The sequence below is a fragment of the Carassius auratus genome, chromosome 32 (assembly GCF_003368295.1).
Source record: "Carassius auratus strain Wakin chromosome 32, ASM336829v1, whole genome shotgun sequence".
Classification (NCBI taxonomy): domain Eukaryota; kingdom Metazoa; phylum Chordata; class Actinopteri; order Cypriniformes; family Cyprinidae; genus Carassius; species Carassius auratus.
The window spans coordinates 25728805-25755497 of record NC_039274.1 but is presented as its reverse complement, the minus strand read 5'-3'; the positions used below and the strand labels follow the sequence as shown (position 1 = coordinate 25755497).

The window sequence follows — 26693 nt, the reverse complement described above, 5'->3', positions numbered from 1 at the left end:
CAAAGTATTTGAATCCAAACTGTGGACTGATGGAGAAACTTAAAGGGATGTATGTATGTTTTTGACCCTTCTAAAGCCAAAAAATAACAATATGTTTGTATATATTTAGGAATCATATTATGTTTACATAGCTGTTACTTGAAATAAAATAAAAATTACCTAAAATGTAAAAGTTTGTGGGTTCAATTCCCAATGATCACACATACTGGTAAAAAAATTGTGCAGCCTGAATGCACTAAGCCGCTTTGGATAAAAGTGTCTGCTAAATGCGTAAATGCAAAATAAAATAACATATTTTTTTAACATAACTTTTTACTTAAGCCAGTAGCTAAGGCAACTAAAATAACTGAAAATGCACAATATAAAAAAACGATAAAAAATATGAACAAAAACTGTAATTGTATCCAAGTAATATAAGATAACACAGGATGAAAAAGTTAAGCTACCATTACATATAAATCAGTACATGCTACTTTATTATTCTTTTATCTATTTACATGTGTGTGTGTGTGTGTGTGTGTGAATGGTCCATACATTTTTTATAATTAAATTTTTTAGCAAAAAATTCCTCCAAATAACATTAGTAAAAATGTCAAGACAAACATGTATTTTTTTTATCATTTTTATTAAATACAATATTTTTATAAGATTTAATTTTTTATAAAGCCTTTTTTATTTCTTCCTAATAACATATTCCTTTTAAAATTGCCAAACTATGCTTTTAAAACAAAGCTAAAACTATGCTTTTAAAACAAAGCTCCTATGGCTGTGATGTCTAGAGCTATCGCTGCTCATTTTCGGATGGCACAGTAAGGATGTGGACTGGCTCTGAATTCCGGGGTGCTCCGAGATCTCTGATTCTTTAGTAATGGGTTCACATGAGGGCTTGAGTTTCCAATTTCCATCAGCATGTGTATTCATAGTGCTTTTTCACTGGAAGGTGTGTGTCCAACCCTAGGAAAGAGAAAGTCAGAGGATTCTTCACACTGACTGTCTTCACTCATGTCTTTTTTCTAGTCATCATATATTATAGTATAACAAGATTGTTAAAATGAACTCACTTCACTAATCACATTTTAAACTCTGAAACCAATGCAGTTTCAATCCTCTGACTCTTCTAGATCCACTGTTTTACACCAGTCATGCTGCAAGATCTGATCGAGGGTCAGCCGTTCAGTTGGATCACGGTTTAGGCACTGGACGATCAGATCACGGCATTCTGTTTTCAGGAGAGAGCTGGTTAGTCGTGACCATGTGACTAATGTTAGCATGCATAAAACAGCTGAAACATTGTTATGTTAAGGTTAAGGGAAGTTACTATAATTAGAAACATAACTCTGAACACATAATTCTAACCTCTAAAATCAGTTGGTAAATACTAAAGTCTGTGTTTTAGACAGGACATTTTCTACCATGTTTGTTAATTCTGTGCAGAAGCTGTATGTGTGTGTTGCCAGTACTATTCTCTCACCTTTGGATAAATCTGGGTTTTCAAACCTAATTTCGGCTTGTGTGATTTCAGTTAAATTGCAAAATGGAGAACACGTGTTCACCATCTCATACAACAACACTCCTAGAGCCCAGACGTTTGTAGAGGTGGCGTAGAATCTGCCACAGGTGAAGAGCTCAGGTGGGTAGTAAGCCTGTATTCCTGTAAGCAAGACATGTTCAGCATTGAGCAATTCTTAGAAGAATCACATGATCAGCAATACTGTCACTAAATACTGGTTTCCACACTCTGTTACACAAAATGCCAGCTCACCTCTATATTGACTGCGATTATAGCCATTACTACTAAGTAGATGACCACAGCCAAAGTCTATTAACTTGAGCTCCAAAGTGTGTTTTCTCAACAGGATATTATCTGGATGAATATCATTATGAAAAACACTGTGCTCAATGCAGTGCAGTACTGCTTGCACCGCCTGACACATGATGAGCCGCGCTGTTGTCTCATTCATGTTAGGGTTATTGTTGATGAAGTCCAACAAGCTCTCGCAGGGATCCGGATTCTCCATCACGAGAGTGAATACTTGAGGGTGCTCGAACCACTCATATAGTTGGATGACGTAGGGGCTTATGGGTCCTTGCTTCATCGTTAGCATCAGCGCGACTTCGGTAATGAGAGGTTTGGGATGTACAGTCTACAGAAAAGATGAGACAAAAGGTTAGTTTGGTAACGGTACTTTACATTGCTTTGAACTTTGTCGATTTAATAAACGGAGTCAAAGTTGAATTCATGCTTAATGTTATGTACAGTACAAGTGAATTAACTACAGTAATCAGCACTTAAACAACTAAATACATATTATGTTTTGCCAGCTTACAGTTTGAAGATAATGATCCCGTACAGTTTTTTTAATACGTTTGATGGCAACCTGCAAAAGGTAAAAAAAAACAGTTGAGCATATTTAACACCTAACCTTAACCTAACCATGAAGAACTGAGTATTTAAGATTAAAATCTTTACGTTCCCTCAAAAAAAAATTCAGACTCCAATGTAAGAGCAAAATGTTCTTCTACCTTTTTGCCATCGGAAATACGGATTCCCTCATACACTTTGCCATAGCCTCCTTCTCCAATAATATTTTGCACTATATAGCGAGTGCTAATGGATTCTGAAGATAAAAAAAAAAACACATACACCAGAATATATTGTATTATATAAATATATGTTATAAACTGTGTTATACGTTATAAAAGCTTGCTAGATCATTTTTAGTTGCATAAAATGCTTAAAGCAGTATAATGAGTTATTCATTTTTCTACTTCAAGATTTGTAATAACTTAAGTATTGTGCATAAAAAAAATAGTTATAATCGAAATAAAATAATAAACTAGGCTAACTGCTAGATGGTTAATTCTTAAAAGGCACAGTCTTAATTCATACAACTGGTGCCTTGTGACAATAAACAATATTAATATAGAAAAAATAAATAAGGGACAAACTAACAGTAGATGCCAGCTAACTGTAGATTAACTTCAGTATAAGCATATTTCAAATAAACTTATTTGAAACCAGTTTATTACTTCAATTACATTTATCTTGTTATAATGATCACATATTTACCATTAGTTGGGACGCAGTCTGAAGGCTCTGGGACAGGTGACAGCTCAGGATCATCCAGTTCTGGTGGAGGCACAAAAGGCTCCACTTTGTTCTGGCAGCAGAAAGGCTTTTTCATAGCCTTCCACACGCTCTTGAAGAAAGAGTGGATTCCTCTCCTCTTCCTATGTTCTTCTGTACCCTTTTTTGTAACTAATATCAACAAATTTAATATCAGCTATTGGAGATCTAGCTACACGGATGTCCCCTGTTTGCAATGCAATATTATTCTCACCTGAAGCCTCCAATTTCGGTCTGTCTGTACTGCCCTCATTGATGACATTAGGTATAGAGTCATCTAATCTGGATGCTGTCTTTAGGTTCAGGCAAGCTGAAGCCCTTACTGGTTCAACAAGCACTTCACCTGGAAGTGTGAAGCTGGACTGCTCTGGGCAGCCATCCGAACTGGATAAAGCGGCGTCGTTCCACCCTTCCAGGCTAGGTGTAGAGTTGTCAAACTGTGGGTCCTGCTGTGGTAGACAGTCCACTGTGTTCTTGGAGCAGATGGGAAGCTTCACAGCCTTACGTACTTTCTTGAAGAAACAAGAAATTATGTTCTTCTTCCGCTTGCTGGCATGCTTTTCTGAAACTAAGAAAAACAAATAGAAAATACTATTAGTGGCAAATATGACCCAGGGTTATCATCATTAACTAAAACTAAAACATTATTAATTGCCTTGGCAACTAACTGAAATAAGTTGAAGCACTAAAATGACTGAAGAAAAAAAAATGAATCATTAGCTCTTGGTGTTAATTGAACTTATTTATATTTGCCAAATAGATAGATCTACATTATTTCATGAATATTTCATACATTTCTATTTCCATTTTTATATTCTGTGCATTTTTAAATGGTAAAAATCACAAGTCGACCACTAGTGTTAATTACCAGCAAACATCAAACAGCCTGTGCTCTCCTAGCTCAAGAGCAAATTACAGAAACACCACAAAAATAACTCCATGCCCCACTATAACCCATCTACTGCTTTCCTGAATTTGTGAGATGTGTGTAAATCAAAGTTGAACAGTTTCAAACATATTTCTAAACTCACCTGTTGAGCTCTGCTCCACAGGAGGGGCCTCCATGACACTCATCTGGCTCTCTACACTCTCCTCAGACACGGACGATAATCTTGAAGATATTGTCCAGTGAAAATGTATCAAATTTGTGCACTGTGGTTGTTTGACTGAATCTAAACTAACTCTCTGTATTGAAAATTCACTCAGAAAATTAGCGTCTGTACACATATGATACTCCTATCAGCATATGAATCCTCACAAAGATTCAGGGATAACGCGGCTGCTGTGTGACGTCAAGGAAAAGGAACGCAATTTGCATAATGGATTAGAAAGAACGAGCGCGACGTCATGTGCATTTTTTAAACATTGTTTGAGTTGCACTTGTTTGGGGGGGGGGGGGTGAAATCTCAGTTATGTTGCTTTTATATTGAAATAAATATGATCCATGAAGTAAATATGATAAATATGATCCAGATGCTAAATTAAAAACAAGCATATTGACTGTAGATTGAGAGAGATGGCAGATAAAAAAAAAGAGGTAAATATCAGAGAAATAAAAAATTAAAAAGGATTATAATCAGGCAAATGGGAGGACCCGCTTAAATATCGGAGCAGCTTCGGTGGAGAAAAACTCAAGGAGTGGGAAGTGCTCGAATCGGACACCGAGGTTACTTTGTTTCTTTTTGATAGGTGAGTAAAGTTTCACACAACTTTTCCATGTTGGCTTTTTTTTTATATGCTTGTTTGTCATCTTCACTTGTTTCCGCGAACGTCGTTGCCATGGTTGCGTGTGTCCGTGTGGGTCGAAGATTTCAATATAGGGACGAGACGCGGTGGCCGAGAGAGCTCAAAGCGCTGCAACTTCACAAAACACATTCAAATAGAAAATCACCAGCAAATTAAGAAAACATCTTCATCAGTCTGACAGCACACGTGCTGCAAATACTCGCAACACAACGAAATTCAAAAACAACAAATGCTCACAACACAAATACAGAAACGAGGTGCAAATACTCAACAAAAACAAAATTACCCCAACAAAACGAAAATTAATTTTTTGTCGTATTGATTACCATTTGTATTATGACAGCTGTACAAATACCATGGTTAAACTATGGACAGAGTAGTATCCATGGTTAATTTGTGCATGATAACAGTAACCATTTTTGTTTGCTTTTTATATAATAAATTATAATAATATTAATTAATTAATTACAATAGTAAAACCATAGGTTACGGTTAGTTTTTGTAAGGAAAGTTGTAAAAGTTAGCCAGCTTACATAACCTTTCACAGTTACAGTAAATTGTGTATTTAGTCAGCTTATTTAGGCTAATAATATTCACACAAAAAAAGCAACAAAAACAAAAGCTAAGATATTGTATAATCAGGATGTTAAAATAAAGATCTTTTCAGAGCAAACATTGATAAATTATGTCCCAGCCATGTTTTTCACTTTATGGTTAACTTAAATATTTCCGATGTAGTCTGTGTTTTTGCAGCACATTTCTTTATTTGTTTGTATTGTGAGTATTTGCAGTGCGTGTTGCCAAATTGATGAAGATGTTTTCATAATTTGCAGGTGTTTTTAATCATTTGCAGCACGTTTAGCTCTCTCGGCCACTGTAGCAGATCCTGTTGGGGTATGGGTGTGTGTTTTGATGCTATAAAAATTGTGTCAGGTCAGAAGCAGGCTGAAGCAGAATAAGAATAAAACCATTACTTTGTACCCACCTTCTCACTTCACACTGTTCTGTTATCAATAAACACACATGACGATGTTGCTGCCACTGACGTTTACGTTCGGGTGTGTGTATGTGCTATGACTCCTGACCCCGGGTGAGGAGCTGGTAACGGCCTCAATTGTGCTGCAGCGGTAACCATAGTGATCATATACAGGTGCATCTAAAAAAAAAAATTATATCATGGAAAACCAAATAAAAGCTAACTTTCTTATATTCTAGATTAATTGCACACAAACTGAAATATTTCAAGACTTTTTTGTTTTAATTCTGATGGTAACCACTTGCAGTTTAGAAAAATTCCAAATTGGAATATTTTTTCAAAATCGCGGCCTTCAGCTCCTCTTTATTGTTTTTCAGATGTTACAATACCTCTTCCTCTTCACAATACCCCATAGATTCTCTGTGATATCATGGTCAGCAAAACACTTGGAAGTGGTTTTGGCACTGTGGGAAAGTCCTGCCGCAAAATAAAATCAGCAGCTCCATAAAGCTTGTCAGCAGATGGAAGCATAAAAGTACTACAAAATCTCCTGGTAGATGGCTGCATTGACTTTGGACTTTATAAAACCCAATGGACCAACACCAGCAGACGTCACAGCTCCCCAAATCATCACTGACTTCAGAAACTTCTCACTGGACTTTGGATTCTCGTGCCTCTCAGGTCTTCCTCCAGAGTCCAGACCTTGATTTCCAAATTAAGTGCAAAATTGTGTTCGGGAGTGGCTTGGTTCTAGGAATGTGACAGGTGTAGCCCATTTCCTGAAGACATCTGAGCGTGTGTCTCTTGATGCGCTGACTATGGCTTCAGTACACTCCTTGTGAAGCTCTCCCAAGTTCTTGAATCGGCTTTCCCTGACAATCTTCACAAGGATGTGGTCATCCATGCTGCTTGTGCATCTTTACCTACCACACATTTTCCTTCCAGTCAACTTTCTATGAATATATTTTGATATAGCACTCTGTGAACAGCCAGCCCTTTCAGCAATGACCTTCTGTGTCTTACCCTACTTGTGGAGGGTGTCTTTAGCCGCATTTCCACTGTCGGGCCAGTGCGAGCAAAGGCTTAAAACGGGCCGGGTGGGGTAATAGCCTCGGGCCAGTAGCACCGAGGCAAGAATAGCGCAGGGTTTCCACAGTCAGGGCCTGAAGCTCCGCTGCACGTCAGTAAAACAAGGCCTTTACATGCCTCTCATGAACAACATCATGCAACCTCATCATTTCACCAACAAAGAGAAGTTATCACAAAACTAATAAGAAATAAATCACTGGAATATGCACGATCACACTGAACATGATAAAAGCGGCTGTTTGTTTGCATGCTTTGTTAAATATTCAAATTCAAAAGCATCAATGTCTTACTATAGAATAAGTGATACATTGATCATAATGAATTAATTTATCAGGACTCAAAATTAATCACACTTAATACACTTATTTCTATTTTATTTATTCATTAACGCTTATGAAAATAGCCTGCTTATTCAGTCGAGTCTGTTTCTGTTTATTTGTAGCCACAGTAGTAACGTCACATTTAGAATGAATGATAATATCTTTATTTTTATAAAAGCTCATGAATGGAAACACATGATCGTCTTATGGACAACGGTTACATGTTCTAAACTAGCTCAAGAGCTACCCAGTATTTATACTCAAAATTAATAAAACTAATCAAGCTCAAAAAGGAATACTTATTTTTTGAGATACAATTTTTTTTATTTTCCTAAGCTGTAAGTTGTAACCATTAGAATAAATAAAAATACTCTTGAAATATTTCAGTTTGTGTGCAATGAATGACAGTAGAATAGAAGAAAGTTTGCTTTTTTAAATTAAACTACAAAAAAATAAAGATAATTTCTATGATATTCTAATTTTTTTGAGATACACCTGTACGATCATCTATGACTGAGCTAGTGATTTTTCTGGACTGCAAAAATTTTTACTGCTGGACAGCTTTGTCCCCCCCAGTTAAAAAATCCTATCTGCACCCCTGATAAGAGGCCAGCTTGGATGGGTTTGGGACGTGACCTAAAGATAACGATGAGTTAATAATATTGTGGAGGCATAGAGAGATAATTAATCAGAATACTTACCAAACTTACCAAAAACAGCAAATAATACTTCTGCACAATTTTTCTCTTTTTACAACAGAAATGTGAATTCTGCCTGTATTCTACTGTAATTCTGACAGTCTCATGCATACAGATACAGATTCGGGCTAGAATCGCCTTTTGGGGTTTTTTGGCTCCTGCGGGGTCTAACACTGCTGCGGCAGTAAGGAAAAATAGAAAAGGCTCCAGCGAGAGCGGACACTGCTGCAGCAGTGGGGAAATGCAGAGAGGGCTACTGCGGGACCAAACACTGCTGTGGCAGTGGGGAGATACAGTAAAGGCTCCTGCAGGAGCAGACACTGAACTGAGCAGCATCAAACTGGAAGCGAGAGAGGCTTGCTGTGGTGAGAACTGGGGTGCGACCCAGGCTGGTTAAATGCCTGCTGCTGCTGTGATCCAGCACTCGAACAGAGCCTGGTCTTGGGTGGCACGATCATGTTGTCGAGTGAGGCGAGCTAGGGGCTTTGCACAGTCTTTTAGCCACAACGTGTGGCTTGGCGAGAAGAGCAGCTGTTGCAATGACACTTGTTGGTGTTCAGCGGCCGTGTTTTGTGGGGTAGGAGTGATCATTGGTCCAGCACAAAAACGGCAGATCTGAAAAATCCCCAGTATAGATCTCTTCGTCGGAAGGAAAATTGGGTCTGTGATAAGATGACAGACTGAGCAAACCAAATGCTGACAAACCGTCCATGCTGAAAAACTGTCGTAGTAGGACAGGAGGTAGGAAGACTGGATATATATATGCTTGTGTGCTAGTTAAGATGATTAGCTAAATGAGATGCACCTGTGCCAAATTGGATGATTATCTGATCATTCTCCTCCCGAACTGTGTTAATAAAACTCCATAAGGGGTAGAATTGGGATTCGGCCTAAGCCTCTTAGGATAAAAGCCTCTGCTAAATGCATGTATGTAAAATAAAATAACATATAACAACTTTTTACTTAAGCCAGTAGCCAAGGCTAAAATAATATTAAAAAAAGGTGAAAAATATTAACAAAAACTGTAACTGTAAAAAGTTTTATACAATAACACAGGACGAGTTATGCTACAACTACATGTAAATCAGTACATGTTTCTTTATTATTCATTTATCTTATTTATACACGTGTGTGTGTGTGTAAATGGTCCATATTGCAAAGAATTCCACCAAATGAGATGTTATTGTTATTATGTTTATTATTTATAAAATGTTAAGACAAACAGATATTATTTTTGTCATTATTTTTATTAAATATATTTTTATTAGATATATTTTTTTAGAAAGCCCTTTTTTATTGATTCCTAATAACATTGTAACAATATACAAATCTCCATATTCATCGGGAAGAAGGAGGCGGGAACCGGCGCACAATCAAAACTCATTTTAATATTCAAAAGTAAATACAAAACGGCGCACCAGCCCCTCACGGACGACTGGTGCGCATAAATAAAAAGCAAACATAAAATAATGTCCCAGGCCTGGTCCTCTCTCGTCCTTCACGGTCGTCACTCCAGTTTTATATCCTTCCATCTCCTACGTGGGACTCGATACTAGCGGTGGGGCTCAGGTGTAGCTCATCTCCAATCACTACACCTGGCCTCACTCCTCGTTCCCACGCCTCTCGGCCCCGCCCCACTCGCCACAAACATATTCGTTTTAAAATGGCCAAACTACGCTTTTAAAACAAAGCTAAAACTATGCTTTTAAAACAAAGCTCCTATGGCTGTGATGTCTAGAGCTATCGCTGCTCATTTTCGGATGGCACAGTAAGGATGTGGACTGGCTCTGAATTCTGGGGTGCTCCAAGCTCTCTGATTCTTTAGTAATGGGTTCACATAAGGGCTTGAGTTTCCAATTTCCATCAGCATGTGTATTCATAGTGCTTTTTCACTGGAAGGTGTGTGTCCAACCCTAGGAAAGAGAAAGTAAGAGGATTCTTCACACTGACTGTCTTCACTCATGTCTTTTTTCTAGTCATCATATATTATAGTACATCAAGATTGTTAAAATGAACTCACTTCACTAATCACATTTTAAATCTGCATCATATATGATTCAGAATTGAAGATGACAGCACAGATGTAGTTTCCTACTCTGTCTGTTACACTGGCTCAACTCCGAAGCCAGTTTGCAGTATGCAGTTTCAATCCTCTGACTCTTCTAGATCCTCTGTTTTACACCAGTCATGCTGCAAGATCTGATCGAGGGTCAGCCGTTCAGTTGGATCACGGTTTAGGCACTGGACGATCAGATCACGGCATTCTGTTTTCAGGAGAGAGCTGGTTAGTCGTGACCATGTGACTAATGTTAGCATGCACAAAACAGCTGAAACATTGTTAAGTTAAGGTTAAGGGAAGTTACTATAATTAGAAACATAACTCTGAACACATAATTCTAACCTCTAACATCATTTGTTAAATACTAAAGTCTGTGTTTTAGACAGGACATTTTCTACCAATGTTTGTTAATTCTGTGCAGAAGCTGTATGTGTGTGTTGTTAGTGCTATTCTCTCACCTTTGGATAAATCTGGGTTTTCAAACCTAATTTCAGCTTGTGTGATTTCAGTTATATTGCAAAATGGAGAACACGTGTTCACCATCTCATACAACAACACTCCTAGAGCCCAGACGTTTGTAGAGGTGGCGTAGAATCTGCCACAGGTGAAGAGCTCAGGTGGGTAGTAAGCCTGTATTCCTGTAAGCAAGACATGTTCAGCATTGAGCAATTCTTAGAAGAATCACATGATCAGCAATACTGTCACTAAATACTGGTTTCCACACTCTGTTACACAAAATGCCAGCTCACCTCTATATTGACTGCGATTATAGCCATTACTACTAAGTAGATGACCACAGCCAAAGTCTATTAACTTGAGCTCCAAAGTGTGTTTTCTCAACAGGATATTATCTGGATGAATATCATTATGAAAAACACCGTGCTCAATGCAGTGCAGTACTGCTTGCACCGCCTGACACATGATGAGCCGCGCTGTTGTCTCATTCATGTTAGGGTTATTGTTGATGAAGTCCAACAAGCTCTCGCAGGGATCCGGATTCTCCATCACGAGAGTGAATACTTGAGGGTGCTCGAACCACTCATATAGTTGGATGACGTAGGGGCTTATGGGTCCTTGCTTCATCGTTAGCATCAGCGCGACTTCGGTAATGAGAGGTTTGGGATGTACAGTCTACAGAAAAGATGAGACAAAAGGTTAGTTTGGTAACGGTACTTTACATTGCTTTGAACTTTGTCGATTTAATAAACGGAGTCAAAGTTGAATTCATGCTTAATGATATGTACAGTACAAGTGAATTAACTACAGTAATCAGCACTTAAACAACTAAATACATGTTATGCTTTGCCAGCTTACAGTTTGAAGATAATGATCCCGTACAGTTTTTTTAATACGTTTGATGGCAACCTGCAAAAGGTAAAAAACACAGTTGAGCATATTTAACACCTAACCTTAACCTAACCATGAAGAACTGAGTATTTAAGATTAAAATCTTTAGGTTCCCTCAAAATTTTTATCACATTCCAATGTAAGAACAAAATGTTCTTCTACCTTTTTGCCATCGGAAATACGGATTCCCTCATACACTTTGCCATAGCCTCCTTCTCCAATAATATTTTGCACTATATAGCGAGTGCTAATGGATTCTGAAGATGAAAAAAAAAACACATACACCAGAATATATTGTATTATATAAATATATTATACAGTGTGTTATACATTATAAAAGCTTGCTAGATCATTTTAAGTTGCATAAAATGCTTAAAGCAGTATAATGAGTTATTCATTTTTCTACTTCAAGATTTGTAATAACTTAAGTATTGTGCATAAAAAAAATAGTTCTAATCGAAATAAAATAATAAACTAGGCTAACTGCTAGATGGTTAATTCTTAAAAGGCACAGTCTTAGTTCATACAACTGGTGCCTTGTGACAATAAACAATATTAATATAGAAAAAATAAATAAGGCACAAACTAACAGTAGATGCCAGCTAACTGTAGATTAACTTCAGTATAAGCATATTTCAAATAAACTTATTTGAAACTAGTTTATTACTTCAATTACACTAATCTTGTTATAATGATCACATATTTACCATTAGTTGGGACGCAGTCTGAAGGCTCTGGGACAGGTGACAGCTCAGGATCATCCAGTTCTGGTGGAGGCACAAAAGGCTCCACTTTGTTCTGGCAGCAGAAAGGCTTTTTCATAGCCTTCCACACACTCTTGAAGAAAGAGTGGATTCCTCTCCTCTTCCTACGTTCTTCTGTACCCTTTTTTGTAACTAATATCAACAAATTTAATATCAGCTATTGGAGATCTAGCTACACGGATGTCCCCTGTTTGTAATGCAATATTATTCTTACCTGAAGCCTCCAATTTCGGTCTGTCTGTACTGCCCTCATTGATGACATTAGGTATAGAGTCATCTAATCTGGATGCTGTCTTTAGTTTCAGGCAAGCTGAAGCCTTTACTGGCTCAACAAGCACTTCACCTGGAAGTGTGAAGCTGGACTGCTCTGGGCAGCCATCCGAACTGGATAAAGCGGCGTCGTTCCACCCTTCCAGGCTAGGTGTAGAGTTGTCAAACTGTGGGTCCTGCTGTGGTAGACAGTCCACTGTGTTCTTGGAGCAGATGGGAAGCTTCACAGCCTTACGTACTTTCTTGAAGAAACAAGAAATTATGTTCTTCTTCCTCTTGCTGGCATGCTTTTCTGAAACTAAGAAAAACAAATAGAAAATACTATTAGTGGCAAATATGACCCAGGGTTATCATCATTAACTAAAACAAAAACATTTTTAATTGCCTTGGCAACTAACTGAAATAAGTTGAAGCACTAAAATGACTGAAGAAAAAAAAATGAATCATTAGCTCTTGGTGTTAATTGAACTTAATGAAATGATTTATATTTGCCAAATAGATAGATCTACATTATTTCATGAATATTTCTTACATTTGTATTTCCATTTTTATATTCTGTGCATTTTTAAATGGTAAAAATCACAAGTCGACCACTAGTGTTAATTACCAGCAAACATCAAACAGCCTGTGCTCTCCTAGCTCGAGAGCAAATTACAGAAACACCACAAAAATAACTCCAAGCCCCACTATAACCCATCTATTGCTTTCCTGAATTTGTGAGATGTGTGTAAATCAGAGTTGAACAGTTTCAAACATATTTCTAAACTCACCTGTCGAGCTCTGCTCCACAGGACGGGCCTCCATGACACTCAACTGGCTCTCTACACTCTCCTCAGACACGGACGATAATCTTGAAGACATATTGTCCGTTGACATTTGATCAAATTTGTGCCCTGTGGTTGTTTGACTGAATCTAAACTAACTCTCTGTATTGCAAATTCACTCAGAAAATTAGCGTCTGTACACATTTGATACTCCTATCAGCATATGAATCCTCAGAAAGATTCAGCGATATCGCGGCTGCTGTGTGACGTCATGGAAATGGAACGCAATTTGCATAATGGATTAGAAAGAATGAGCGCGAGGTCATGTGCATTTTTTAAACATTGTTTGAGTTGCACTTGTTTGGGGGGGGGGGGGGGTGAAATCTCAGTTATGTTGCTTTTATATTGAAATAAATATGATCCATGAAATAAATATGATAAATATGATCCAGATGCTAAATTAAAAACAAGCATATTGACTGTAGATTGAAAGAGATGGCAGATAAAAAAAAAGAGGTAAATATCAGAGAAATAAAAAATTAAAAAGGATTATAATCAGGCAAATGGGAGGACCCGCTTAAATATCGGAGCAGCTTCGGTGGAGAAAAACTCAAGGAGTGGGAAGTGCTCGAATCGGACACCGAGGTTACTTTGTTTCTTTTTGATAGGTGAGTAAAGTTTCACACAACTTTTCCATGTTGGCTTTTTTTTTATATGCTTGTTTGTCATCTTCACTTGTTTCCGCGAACGTCGTTGCCATGGTTGCGTGTGTCAATGTGGGGCGAAGATTTCAATATAGGGACGAGACGCGGTGGCCGAGAGAGCTCAAAGCGCTGCAACTTCACAAAACACATTCAAATAGAAAATCACCAGCAAATTAAGAAAACATCTTCATCAGTCTGACAGCACACGTGCTGCAAATACTCGCAACACAACGAAATACAAAAACAACAAATGCTCACAACACAAATACAGAAACGAGGTGCAAATACTCAACAAAAACAAAATTACCCCAACAAAACGAAAATTAATTTTTTGTCGTATTGATTACCATTTGTATTATGACAGTTGTACAAATACCATGGTTAAACTATGGTTAGAGTAGTATCCATGGTTAATTTGTGCATGATAACAGTAACCATTTTTGTTTGCTTTTTATATAATAAATTATAATAATATTAATTAATTAATTAATTAATTACAATAGTAAAACCATAGGTTACGGTTAGTTTTTGTAAGGAAAGTTGTAAAAGTTAGCCAGCTTACATAACCTTTCACAGTTACAGTAAATTGTGTATTTAGTCAGCTTATTTAGGCTAATAATATTCACACAAAAAAAGCAACAAAACAAAAAAGCTAAGATATCGTATGATCAGGATGTTAAAATAAAGATCTTTTCAGAGCAAACATTGATAAATTATGTCCCAGACATGTTTTTCACTTTATGGTTAACTTAAATATTTCCGATGTAGTCTGTGTTTTTGCAGCAAATTTCTTTATTTGTTTGTATAGCGAGTATTTGCAGCGCGTGTTGCCAAATTGATGAAGATGTTTTCATAATTTGCAGGTGTTTTTATCATTTGTAGCACGTTTAGCTCTCTCTGCCACTGTAGCAGATCCTGTTGGGGTATGTGTTTTGATGCTATAAAAAATTGTGTCAGGTCAGAAGCAGGCTGAAGCAGAATAAGAATAAAACCATTACTTTGTACCCACCTTCTCACTTCACACTGTTCTGTTATCAATAAACACACATGACGATGTTGCTGCCACTGACGTTTACGTTCGGGTGTATGTGCTATGACTCCTGACCCCGGGTTCCTATGAGGAGCTGGTAACGGCCTCAATTGTGCTGCAGCGGTAACCATAGTGATCAGATACAGGTGCATCTCAAAAAAAATGTATATCATGGAAAACTAAAAAAAGCTAACTTTCTTATATTCTAGATTAATTGCACACAAACTGAAATATTTCAAGCGTTTTTTGTTTTAATTCTGATGGTTACCACTTGCAGTTTAGAAAAATTCCAAATTTGAATATCACTGTGATATCATGGTCAGCAAAACACTTGGAAGTGGTTTTGGCACTGTGGGAAAGTCCTGCCGCAAAATAAAATCAGCAGCTCCATAAAGCTTGTCAGCAGATGGAAGCATAAAAGTGCTACAAAATCTCCTGGTAGATGGCTGCATTGACTTTGGACTTTATAAAACCCAATGGACCAACACCAGCAGACGTCACAGCTCCCCAAATCATCACTGACTTCAGAAACTTCTCACTGACCTTTGGATTCTCGTGCCTCTCAGGTCTTCCTCCAGACTCCAGACCTTGATTTCCAAATGAAATGCAAAATTTGGATCAGGAGTGGCTTGGTTCTAGGAATGTGAAAGGTGTAGCCCTTTTCCTGAAGACATCTGTGTGTGTGACTCTTGATGCACTGACTATGGCTTCAGTACACTCCTTGTGAAGCTCTCCCAAGTTCTTGAATCGGCTTTCCCTGACAATCTTCACAAGGCTGTGGTCATCCATGCTGCTTGTGCATCTTTACCTACCACACATTTTCCTTCCAGTCAACTTTCTATGAATATATTTTGATATAGCACTCTGTGAACAGCCAGCCCTTTCAGCAATGACCTTCTGTGTCTTACCCTACTTGTGGAGGGTGTCTTTAGCCGCATTTCCACTGTCGGGCCAGTGCGAGCAAAGGCTTAAAACGGGCCGGGTGGGGTAATAGCCTCGGGCCAGTAGCACAGAGGCCAAAATAGCGCAGGGTTTCCACAGTCAGGGCCTGAAGCTATGCTGCACTTCAGTAAAACACGCCCTTTACATGCCTCTCATGAACAACATCATGCAACCTCATTGTTTCACCAACAAAGAGAAGTTATCACAAAACTAATAAGAAATAAATCACTGGAATATGCACGATCACACTGAACATGATAAAAGCGGCTGTTTTATTGCATGCTTTGTTAAATATTCAAATTCAAAAGCATCAATGTCTTACTATAGAATAAGTGATACATTGATCGTAATGAATTAATTTATCAGGACTCAAAATTAATCACACATAAATACACTTATTTCTATTTTATTTATTCATTAACGCTTATGAAAATAGCCTGCTTATTCAGTTGAGTCTGTTTCTGTTTATTTGTAGCCACAGTAGTAACGTCACATTTAGAATGAATGATAATATCTTTATTTTTATAAAAGCTCATGAACGGAAACACATGATCGTATTATGGACAACTGTTATATGTTCTAAACTAGCTCAAGAGCTACCCAGTATTTATACTCAAAATTAATAAAACTAATCAAGCTCAAAAAGGAATACTTATTTTTTGAGATACAAATTTTTTTTATTTTCCTAAGCTGTAAGTTGTAACCATTAGAATAAATAAAAAAATACTCTTGAAATATTTCAGTTTGTGTGCAATGAATGACAGTAGAATAGAAGAAAGTTTGCTTTTTTAAATTAAACTACAAAAAAATAAAGATAATTTCTATGATATTCTAATTTTTTTGAGATACACCTGTACGATCATCTATGACTGAGCTAGTGATTTTTCTGGACTGCAAAATTTTTTACTGCTGGACAGCTTTGTCCCCCCCAGTTAAAAAATCCTATCTGCACCCCTGATAAGAGGCCAGCTTGGATGGGTTTGGGACGTGACCTAAAGATAACGATGAGTTAATAATATTGTGGAGGCATAGAGAGATAATTAATCAGAATACTTACCAAACTTACCAAAAACAGCAAATAATACTTCTGCACAATTTTTCTCTTTTTACAACAGAAATGTGAATTCTGCCTGTATTCTACTGTAATTCTGACAGTCTCATGCATACAGATACAGATTCGGGCTAGAATCGCCTTTTGGGGTTTTTTGGCTCCTGCGGGGTCTAACACTGCTGCGGCAGTAAGGAAAAATAGAAAAGGCTCCAGCGAGAGCGGACACTGCTGCAGCAGTGGGGAGATGCAGAGAGGGCTACTGCGGGACCAAACACTGCTGTGGCAGTGGGGAGATACAGTAAAGGCTCCTGCAGGAGCAGACACTGAACTGAGCAGCATCAAACTGGAAGCGAGAGAGGCTTGCTGTGGTGAGAACTGGGGTGCGACCCAGGCTGGTTAAATGCCTGCTGCTGCTGTGATCCAGCACTCGAACAGAGCCTGGTCTTGGGTGGCACGATCATGTCGTCGAGTGAGGCGAGCTAGGGGCTTTGCACAGTCTTTTAGCCACAACGTGTGGCTTGGCGAGAAGAGCAGCTGTTGCGATGACACTTGTTGGTGTTCAGCGGCAGTGTTTAGGGGGGTAGGAGTGATCATTGGTCCAGCAATAAAGCAAAAAAATCTGAAAAAATCCCCAGTATAGATCTCTTCGTCGGAAGGAAAATTGGGTCTGTGATAAGATGACAGACTGAGTGAACCAAATGCTGACAAACCGTCCATGCCGAAAAACTGTCGTAGTAGGACAGGAGGTAGGAAGACTGGATATATATATATGCTTGTGTGCTAGTTAAGATGATTAGCTAAATGAGATGCACCTGTGCCAAATTGGATGATTATCTGATCATTCTCCTCCCAAACTGTGTTAATAAAACTCCATAAGGGGTAGAATTGGGATTCGGCCTAAGCCTCTTAGGATAAAAGCCTCTGCTAAATGCATGAATGTAAAATAAAATAACATATAACAACTTTTTACTTAAGCCACACTCAAAAAAATGAAATGTTGGGTTTAATTAAAAATATTATGTCAACAGGTTCCACACAATTTGTTTAACTAATCTCAACAAACAATTATTTAGTTCATTTTACAAAAGATGTTAAATTAAACTTAAATTAACAAACCTTAGTAGAATCAACAAACAACAATTCAGTTCATTGTACATGAAAATTGTGATTAATGATTACAAACATAAATTAATGATTCCACTTCAGAAACACCGCCTCCTTCAATAAGGATTTAAGACTATAACACCTAATCAGTAAATAAGAGTGCAACCGCCCAAGGTTCATCAAACAGATCACAAATACACGTTTGAAATGCAATGTTACATTTCCAACCACTTATTTATAAGATTTGTTCTAAATTATATTAGAACAAGTTCATTAACTCAGCCATGATCTGTTATTACTCAGGTACCTATCTAATGGTGCTACACTTCTGCACGAGGGTGACAGAACAACAATTACCCATAATACACTGCAAAATCCTCAGCCAATGAGATTCAAGTCTGTATTGGTTTTATTAATCTGTTACTTTTATGCAACAGTTATGTTGGCTGAAAAAATAATTTTTAAGTAAAGCTAACAATACACACTTTTTTTGTTGAATGAACTAGACTAAATTAAGTTCACATTGTTAAAGTAAATTGGCAAAAGTGAAAGTACATTTTTTTGAGTGCAGTAGCCAAGGCTAAAATAATATAAAAAAATATTAAAAATATTAACAAAAACTGTAACTGTAAAAAGTTATATACAATAACACAGGACGAGTTATGCTACAATTACATGTAAATCAGTACGTTTCTTTATTATTCATTTATCTTATTTATACACGTGTGTGTGTGTGTGTAAATGGTCCATATATTTTTATAATTAAATTTTTTTGCAAAAAATTCCACCAAATGAGATGTTATTGTTATTATGTTTATTATTCATAAAATGTTAAGACAAACAGATATAATTTTTGTCATTATTTTTATTAAATATATTTTTATTAGATATAATTTTTTAGAAAGCCCTTTTTTATTGATTCCTAATAACATATTCCTTTTAAAATTGCCAAACTACGCTTTTAAAACAAAGCTAAAACTATGCTTTTAAAACAAAGCACCTATGGCTGTGATGTCTAGAGCTATCGCTGCTCATTTTCGGATGGCACAGTAAGGATGTGGACTGGCTCTGAATTCCGGGGTGCTCCGAGCTCTCTGATTCTTTAGTAATGGGTTTACATGAGGGCTTGAGTTTCCAATTTCCATCAGCATGTGAATTCATAGTGCTTTTTCACTAGAAGGTTTGTGTCCAACCCTAGGAAAGAGAAAGTAAGAGGATTCTTCACACTGACTGTCTTCACTCATTTCTTTTTTCTAGTCATCATATATTATAGTACATCAAGATTGTTAAAATGAACTCACTTCACTAATCACATTTTAAATCTGCATCATATATGATTCAGAATTGAAGATGACGGCACAGATGTAGTTTCCTACTCTGTCTGTTACACTGGCTCAACTCTGAAGCCAGTTTGCAGTATGCAGTTTCAATCCTCTGACTCTTCTAGATCCTCTGTTTTACACCAGTCATGCTGCAAGATCTGATCGAGGGTCAGCCGTTCAGCTGGATCACGGTTTAGGCACTGGACGATCAGATCACAGCATTCTGTTTTCAGGAGAGACCTGGTTAGTCGTGACCATGTGACTAATGTTAGCATGCATAAAACAGCTGAAACATTGTTAATTTAAGGTTAAGGGAAGTTACTATAATTAGAAACATAACTCTGAACACATAATTCTAACCTCTAAAATCAGTTGGTAAATACTAAAGTCTGTGTTTTAGACAGGACATTTTCTACCAGTGTTTGTTACTTCTGTGCAGAAGCTGTATGTGTGTGTTGTTAGTGCTATTCTCTCACCTTTGGATAAATCTGGGTTTTCAAACCTAATTTCGGCTTGTGTGATTTCAGTTATATTGCAAAATGGAGAACACGTGTTCACCATCTCATACAACAACACTCCTAGAGCCCAGACGTTTGTAGAGGTGGCGTAGAATCTGCCACAGGTGAAGAGCTCAGGTGGGTAGTAAGCCTGTATTCCTGTAAGCAAGACATGTTCAGCATTGAGCAATTCTTAGAAGAATCACATGATCAGCAATACTGTCACTAAATACTGGTTTCCACACTCTGTTACACAAAATGCCAGCTCACCTCTATATTGACTGCGATTATAGCCATTACTACTAAGTAGATGACCACAGCCAAAGTCTATTAACTTGAGCTCCAAAGTGTGTTTTCTCAACAGGATATTATCTGGATGAATATCATTATGAAAAACACTGTGCTCAATGCAGTGCAGTACTGCTTGCACCGCCTGACACATGATGAGCCGCGCTGTTGTCTCATTCATGTTAGGGTTATTGTTGATGAAGTCCAACAAGCTCTCGCAGGGATCCGGATTCTCCATCACGAGAGTGAATACTTGAGGGTGCTCAAACCACTCATATAGTTGGATGACGTAGGGGCTTATGGGTCCTTGCTTCATCGTTAGCATCAGCGCAACTTCGGTAATGAGAGGTTTGGGATGTACATTCTACAGAAAGGATGCGACCAAGGGTTAGTTTGGTAAAAACTGACCAAGAATATGTATAATTTTTAAATGTACTGTACTTTACATTGCTTTGAACTTTGTCGATTTAATAAATAGAGTAAAAGCTGAATTCATGCTTAATGTTACGTACAAGTGAATTAACTACAGTGATCAGCACTTAAACAACTAAATACATATTATGTTTTGCCAGCTTACAGTTTGAAGATAATGATCCCGTACAGTTTTTTTAATACGTTTGATGGCAACCTGCAAAAGGTAAAAAACACAGTTGAGCATATTTAACACCTAACCTTAACCTAACCATGAAGAACTGAGTATTTAAGATTAAAATCTTTAGGTTCCCTCAAATTTTTATCACATTCCAATGTAAGAGCAAAATGTTCTTCTACCTTTTTGCCATCGGAAATACGGATTCCCTCATACACTTTGCCATAGCCTCCTTCTCCAATAATATTTTGCACTATATAGCGAGTGCTAATGGATTCTGAACAAAAAAAGAAAAACACATACACAAGAACATATATATTGTATTATATAAATATATTATACAGTGTGTTATACATTATAAAAGCTTGCTAGATCATTTTAAGTTGCATAAAATGCTTAAAGCAGTATAATGAGTTATTATTATTTTCTACTTCAAGATTTGTAATAACTTACAAAGTAATGTGCATTATAAAAAAATCAAATTGCAATATAATAATAAACTAGGCTAACTGCTAGATGGTTAATTCTTAAAAGGCACAGTCTTAATTCATACAACTGGTGCCTTGTGACAATAAACAATATTAATATAGAAAAAATAAATAAGGCACAAACTAACAGTAGATGCCAGCTAACTGTAGATTAACTTCAGTATAAGCATATTTCAAATAAACTTATTTGAAACCAGTTTATTACTTCAATTACACTAATCTTGTTATAATGATCACATATTTACCATTAGTTGGGACGCAGTCTGAAGGCTCTGGGACAGGTGACAGCTCAGGATCATCCAGTTCCGGTGGAGGCACAAAAGGCTCCACTTTGTTCTGGCAGCAGAAAGGCTTTTTCATAGCCTTCCACGCGCTCTTGAAGAAAGAGTGGATTCCTCTCCTCTTCCTACGTTCTTCTGTAACCTTTTTTGTAACTAATATCAACAAGTTTTATATCAGCTATTGGAGATCTAGCTACACGGATGTCCCCTGTTTGTAATGCAATATTATTCTCACCTGAAGCCTCCAATTTCGGTCTGTCTGTACTACCCTCATTGATGACATTAGGTATAGAGTCATCTAATCTGGATGCTGTCTTTAGTTTCAGGCAAGCTGAAGCCCTTACTGGTTCAACAAGCACTTCACCTGGAAGTGTGAAGCTGGACTGCTCTGGGCAGCCATCTGAACTGGATAAAGCGGCATCACTCCACCCTTCCAGGCTAGGTGTAGAGTTGTCAAACTGTGGGTCCTGCTGTGGTAGACAGTCCACTGTGTTCTTGGAGCAGATGGGAAGCTTCACAGCCTTACGTACTTTCTTGAAGAAACATGAAATTATGTTCTTCTTCCTGGCATGCTTTTCTGAAACTAAGAAAAACAAATAGAAAATACTATTAGTGACAAATATGACCCAGGGTTTTCATCATTAACTAAAACTAAAACATTATTAATTGCCTTGGCAACTAACTGAAATAAGTTGAAGCACTAAAATGACTGAAGAAAAAAAAAACTGAATCATTAGCTCTTGGTGTTAATTGAACTTAATGAAATGATTTATATTTGCCAAATAGATAGACCTACATTATTTCATGAATATGTCTTACATTTTTATTTCCATTTTTATATTCTGTGCATTTTTAAATGGTAAAAATCACAAGTCGACCACTTGTGTTAATTACCAGCAAACATCAAACAGCCTGTGCTCTCCTAGCTCGAGAGCAAATTACAGAAACACCACAAAAATAACTCCAAGCCCCACTATAACCCATCTATTGCTTTCCTGAATTTGTGAGATGTGTGTAAATCAAAGTTGAACAGTTTCAAACATATTTCTAAATTCACCTGTTGAGCTCTGCTCCACAGGAGGGGCCTCCATGACACTCAACTGGCTCTCTACACTCTCCTCAGACACGGACGATAATCTTGAAGATATTGTCCAGTGAAAATGTATCAAATTTGTGCACTGTGGTTGTTTGACTGAATCTAAACAAACTCTCTGTATTGCAAATTCACTCAGAAAATTAGCGTCTGTACACATATGATACTCCTATCAGCATATGAATCCTCAGAAAGATTCAGCGATTTCGCGGCTGCTGTGTGACGTCATGGAAATGGAACGCAATTTGCATAATGGATTAGAAAGAAGGAGCGCGAGGTCATGTGCATTTTTTAAACATTAGGCTTGTTTGAGATGCATTTGTGCCGGTTGATTGAAATAAACGCAGTCAAGACGGACAGAATTCTTACTGTAGCCTACCTCTCCAAGTGGAACAGACAGAGCAACGAGATCAAAGGCAGATATCGCGTTATTCACACTCACGTACTGTGTTGCTAATATACATAATATAATCTCAGTTCTGTTGCTTTTATATGTAAATAAATATGATGATCAAGACACTCAAAGTGCTTGCTTTTTGATTCCATACGAAAAGTGTATTTATCATAAATTTTTTGATTTTTAAAGAAATATGACAACAATCACATATCTCATGAGCTCGCACTGTCACCGTGTTTGGGAACGTTCATGCATAATTTAAATATACAACCAGGGATTTAAATTGTTTAAATTTGTGGGTACAGTACAATTCGAAAATGAATAATTCTACCTGTAAAATTATAGTTTATTAACGTTTACACACTATCACAACCCTAAACCTACCCTTATGCAAATACATGAAATATTGCTTTTTAGAATGAAAAAGAACACAATATTGATGTGCGCATACACAGTAAACACTGGTAGGACAATGTGACAGGTAGGATAAAATATCAGGACATCGGCCCTTGTCTGACAGCCTATCAGAATTACTGGCCCGAGTCTGACCCAAACAAAGTGTAAATACATGTAGCAAATGTATCCTTGTATCACAGCTGAGGGTGTTACAGTGACTCCGAGAGACACGGAGGAGACAAACTGTTGAAAAAAGTCATTTTTTTCACATACATTCTCATCGCTTCATAACGTTACGGTTGAAACACTGATGGCAGATGGACTATTTTGACGAACTATATCTTTCATACTTTTTCTGGACTTTGACAGTGTAATTTACTTGGCATTGAATGAGACAGTCACAATCGTTTATTAACATCTTAGTGGCCTAGTGGTTAGAGAATTTGACTCCTAACCGTAGGGTTGTGGGCCTGAGTTTTGGGCTGGCAATACAACGACTAGGTGCCCTTGAACAAGGCACCGAACCCCAATTGCTCCCCAGTACCGCAGCATAAATGGCTGCCCACTGCTCTGGGTGTGTTAACGGTGTGTGTGTGTGTTCACTGCTGTGTGTGTGCACTCTTGATGGGTTAAATGCAGAGCACGAATTCTGAGTATGGGTCACCATACTTGGCTGTATGTCACGTCACTTTCACAAGCCTCCCAGTTTTCATCCAAAATGTCTTAAGTTGTGTTCCGAAGATGAATGAAGGTTTTACAGGTTTGGTACGACATTGGGGTAAGTGATTAATGTCAACATTTTCATTTTGGGGTGGAGTATCCCTTTAAGGCAGTTTTTATTAACACTAGATTCAGTTTTAATTCGATAAAATTTTATATAGGCCTATGCTTTGTCATGAAAATATTTAAAGAGGTTATTTGGTTTAATTCTGTATATTATTATATATTATTAATTACTAGTGACTGTTATTTTATATATATATATATATATATATATATATATATATATATATATATAGTACAGACCAAAAGTTTGGACACACCTTCTCATTCAAAGAGTTTTCTTAATTTTCATGACTATGAAAATTGTAGATTCACACTGAATTTGGTTGTTCAGTGCCTTAGTTTGTGTGTGTGTGTGTGTGTGTGTGTGTGTTTTGGTCTAAAATCAACAACAACCTTTATCACTGAGCATGTGCAAAGGTAACACTGTGTGCACAGCTTTTTAATCTATCATATTTCAGAATTTGTGCTGTTAAACAATGTTCCCCATGACTGAATCTTCTATACTCTCCTGACTGCTTACCTATTGAAATAGGGCACCTTATTTGAATAGATCAGTTGTTTTCTTTGTGTCAGAAGTGAGTATGGTTTCTGTATATATTTGTTTATAAAGTACGTGACTGACAAGCTGGTGTTCTGCACCGTTTTAATTTTGGACTAAAAAACATGTTTTCTACTCTCAGTAGAAAACATGTGAACTTGAACATTACTTGCAATTACTGCACACACCATCATATTACTGGTGTGTAATGTACTTAAAAGCATTAAGGTTTGCTTTCATATATTTTTGAATGTGGGTTTAGGCAGGGGTACACACAGATTTTGGTGGAGAGTTGTGTGAGAGTGTCATTTGTTTGTGTAATAGACACAGTCGACCCTGGAGCTCCATCTCTTGGTTGCAACTTATATACCAGGTCATGACCCCCAGTAAAATGTTACAGAATCTTGCCTTGTGATGGACATTACAATTTATCGTCCTGATAATAATTCCGCGCAACCCCGATGTGGACTGAAAACGTACTAAATGTTTGACAATATGTCTGATTCCACAGAGAGAAACACAAACATTGGAAGACTCATGATCTGATTATTTTATAAACGACCATCCTGTTCAGTAAATCAAATACGTTGGGCCAAATAAATCAATCAAATAAGTTTCTTTCTGTACAATGTAAAACAAGTGTTTCTGAAATCATCTAGGAACCTGAATAGTAACTATTAAATTCCCTACAATTCAAATTCTTATAAAATATTACATAATAAACATTCATTTATAAATCTATGTATTTCATTGATTATTATGTCAAATCAGAATGTTGTGCTCTTAACTTAATGTAACTTTGTTATTTTGTTGTTTTTTTAGTCAGAGGTGCATGACCTGTTTTCTTTTCTATCCAAATATTTGCAATGATGCATGATTTATTAAAACATTTGCAACACAAATACTTCAAGGATGTGATCTTCTGATTGGCAAGTTCCATTACAGCTCTTTTTTTATTGGTCTCTTATTTAAAAAAGAAAACAAATATTTAAGAAATGCTGTAATATCCTCATAGTTGAGTACACATTTAGGCATTACTGTGTAAATCGTCCATACAGAAATGAAGGCTGCAGTCACTTTGTTCTTACTTTTGGGTCTTTTTGTAAGAAATACTGCAGAAATACTGCAGAGAGTACTACGATGAACTTTCCACCATCAGTAAAGAAGAGGCAGAAAAGCTCTCTACTTGTACAGATTCTGTGTATCATTTAAACTCGGTTGGACTATACAGAAGTTTTAACAACAGGAAAATTGATTTGGTCCGGAGGTGAGAAGCAACCAGTTGGGATAGCGAACAACCAGATTATTATTCTGAAAATTGTGGCAAGCTAAAAATATCCACTTCTAAACCGCACAACATTCCATGCTCTGAGACTCTATCTTTTTACTGTATGAAGGTCTTCAGCCCAGTTTTGGTTCATCAGAATAAGACATGGGATGAAGCTGTGGACTATTGCAGAAAAGAGTACACTGATCTGGCAAGTCTAAATTCTGGGACAATTATGGCAGAGGTGATAAATTACACTACAACATTCCAGACAGCTTATGTGTGGACTGGTCTGCGCTTTATGGCTGGTCATTGGTTTTGGGTCAGTGGTGATGATCTTCAATATGAAGCCTGGTCTGAGGAGGGAGAGACCCAGGGTCCGGCTGGAAATCTGCGCTGTGAAGCTCTGGATAGAGAAGAGAAAATCTGGAAACCCACAGACTGTGAGGAAAGACATAATTTTGTCTGCCTTGACAAGCCATAAAAGTGCTTAAAATATATGCATTCTGATACAGTGTGCAGCTTGGTATATACAGTATGTAAGCTCAGTAATTGATTTCAGACATGTGTTCTTAAAAATGTTTAGTGTTTTGCAATTACTGTACAAAAAATATATTTTTTGTTCATATAATATAGTTTTTAATCTGACACATTAGCCATAGAGTCATCATATATTTTGAGTTATTTAACAATTTATTAGTTAAACTGAAATCTTTTCTTTGGTTGATGAGACATGGTTAAGTTTATATTTACATTAGTT

General features: G+C 37.1%; 5 protein-coding genes and 1 long non-coding RNA gene across 6 annotated transcripts; all 6 read right to left on the bottom strand.

The window, feature by feature from the left end:
• Positions 1–763: 763 nt before the first annotated feature.
• Positions 764–2149, bottom strand: LOC113052523 (serine/threonine-protein kinase pim-3-like). Its single transcript, XM_026216933.1, has 4 exons — positions 1763–2149; positions 1472–1651; positions 1062–1219; positions 764–954 (listed from the first exon to the last, which is right to left on the bottom strand). Exons 1-3 carry the CDS (start codon positions 2103–2105, stop codon positions 1101–1103), a joined length of 642 nt encoding a protein of 213 aa, XP_026072718.1. The 5' UTR covers positions 2106–2149; the 3' UTR covers positions 764–954; positions 1062–1100.
• A 148-nt stretch (positions 2150–2297) lies between these two features.
• LOC113052418 (uncharacterized) lies at positions 2298–6753 on the bottom strand. The gene is made up of 8 exons (XM_026216862.1): positions 6667–6753; positions 6504–6599; positions 4884–4987; positions 4159–4238; positions 3342–3695; positions 3071–3259; positions 2524–2618; positions 2298–2378 (listed from the first exon to the last, which is right to left on the bottom strand). Exons 1-8 carry the CDS (start codon positions 6751–6753, stop codon positions 2298–2300), a joined length of 1086 nt encoding a protein of 361 aa, XP_026072647.1.
• Positions 6754–10082: 3329 nt separating this feature from the next.
• LOC113052522 (serine/threonine-protein kinase pim-3-like) lies at positions 10083–11129 on the bottom strand. Its single transcript, XM_026216932.1, has 3 exons — positions 10765–11129; positions 10474–10653; positions 10083–10220 (listed from the first exon to the last, which is right to left on the bottom strand). The coding sequence occupies exons 1-3, from the start codon at positions 11105–11107 to the stop codon at positions 10102–10104; spliced, it is 642 nt and encodes a 213-aa protein (XP_026072717.1). The 5' UTR covers positions 11108–11129; the 3' UTR covers positions 10083–10101.
• A 170-nt stretch (positions 11130–11299) lies between these two features.
• LOC113052417 (uncharacterized) lies at positions 11300–13257 on the bottom strand. Its single transcript, XM_026216861.1, has 5 exons — positions 13167–13257; positions 12341–12694; positions 12070–12258; positions 11525–11619; positions 11300–11380 (listed from the first exon to the last, which is right to left on the bottom strand). Exons 1-5 carry the CDS (start codon positions 13255–13257, stop codon positions 11300–11302), a joined length of 810 nt encoding a protein of 269 aa, XP_026072646.1.
• A 6445-nt stretch (positions 13258–19702) lies between these two features.
• LOC113052521 (serine/threonine-protein kinase pim-1-like) lies at positions 19703–20442 on the bottom strand. The gene is made up of 2 exons (XM_026216931.1): positions 20081–20442; positions 19703–19969 (listed from the first exon to the last, which is right to left on the bottom strand). Exons 1-2 carry the CDS (start codon positions 20421–20423, stop codon positions 19710–19712), a joined length of 603 nt encoding a protein of 200 aa, XP_026072716.1. The 5' UTR covers positions 20424–20442; the 3' UTR covers positions 19703–19709.
• Positions 20443–20642: 200 nt separating this feature from the next.
• LOC113052560 (uncharacterized) lies at positions 20643–21481 on the bottom strand. The gene is made up of 3 exons (XR_003277064.1): positions 21421–21481; positions 20870–20964; positions 20643–20726 (listed from the first exon to the last, which is right to left on the bottom strand). It is a non-coding gene; the product is annotated as an uncharacterized LOC113052560 (long non-coding RNA).
• Between the last annotated feature and the right edge of the window lie 5212 nt (positions 21482–26693).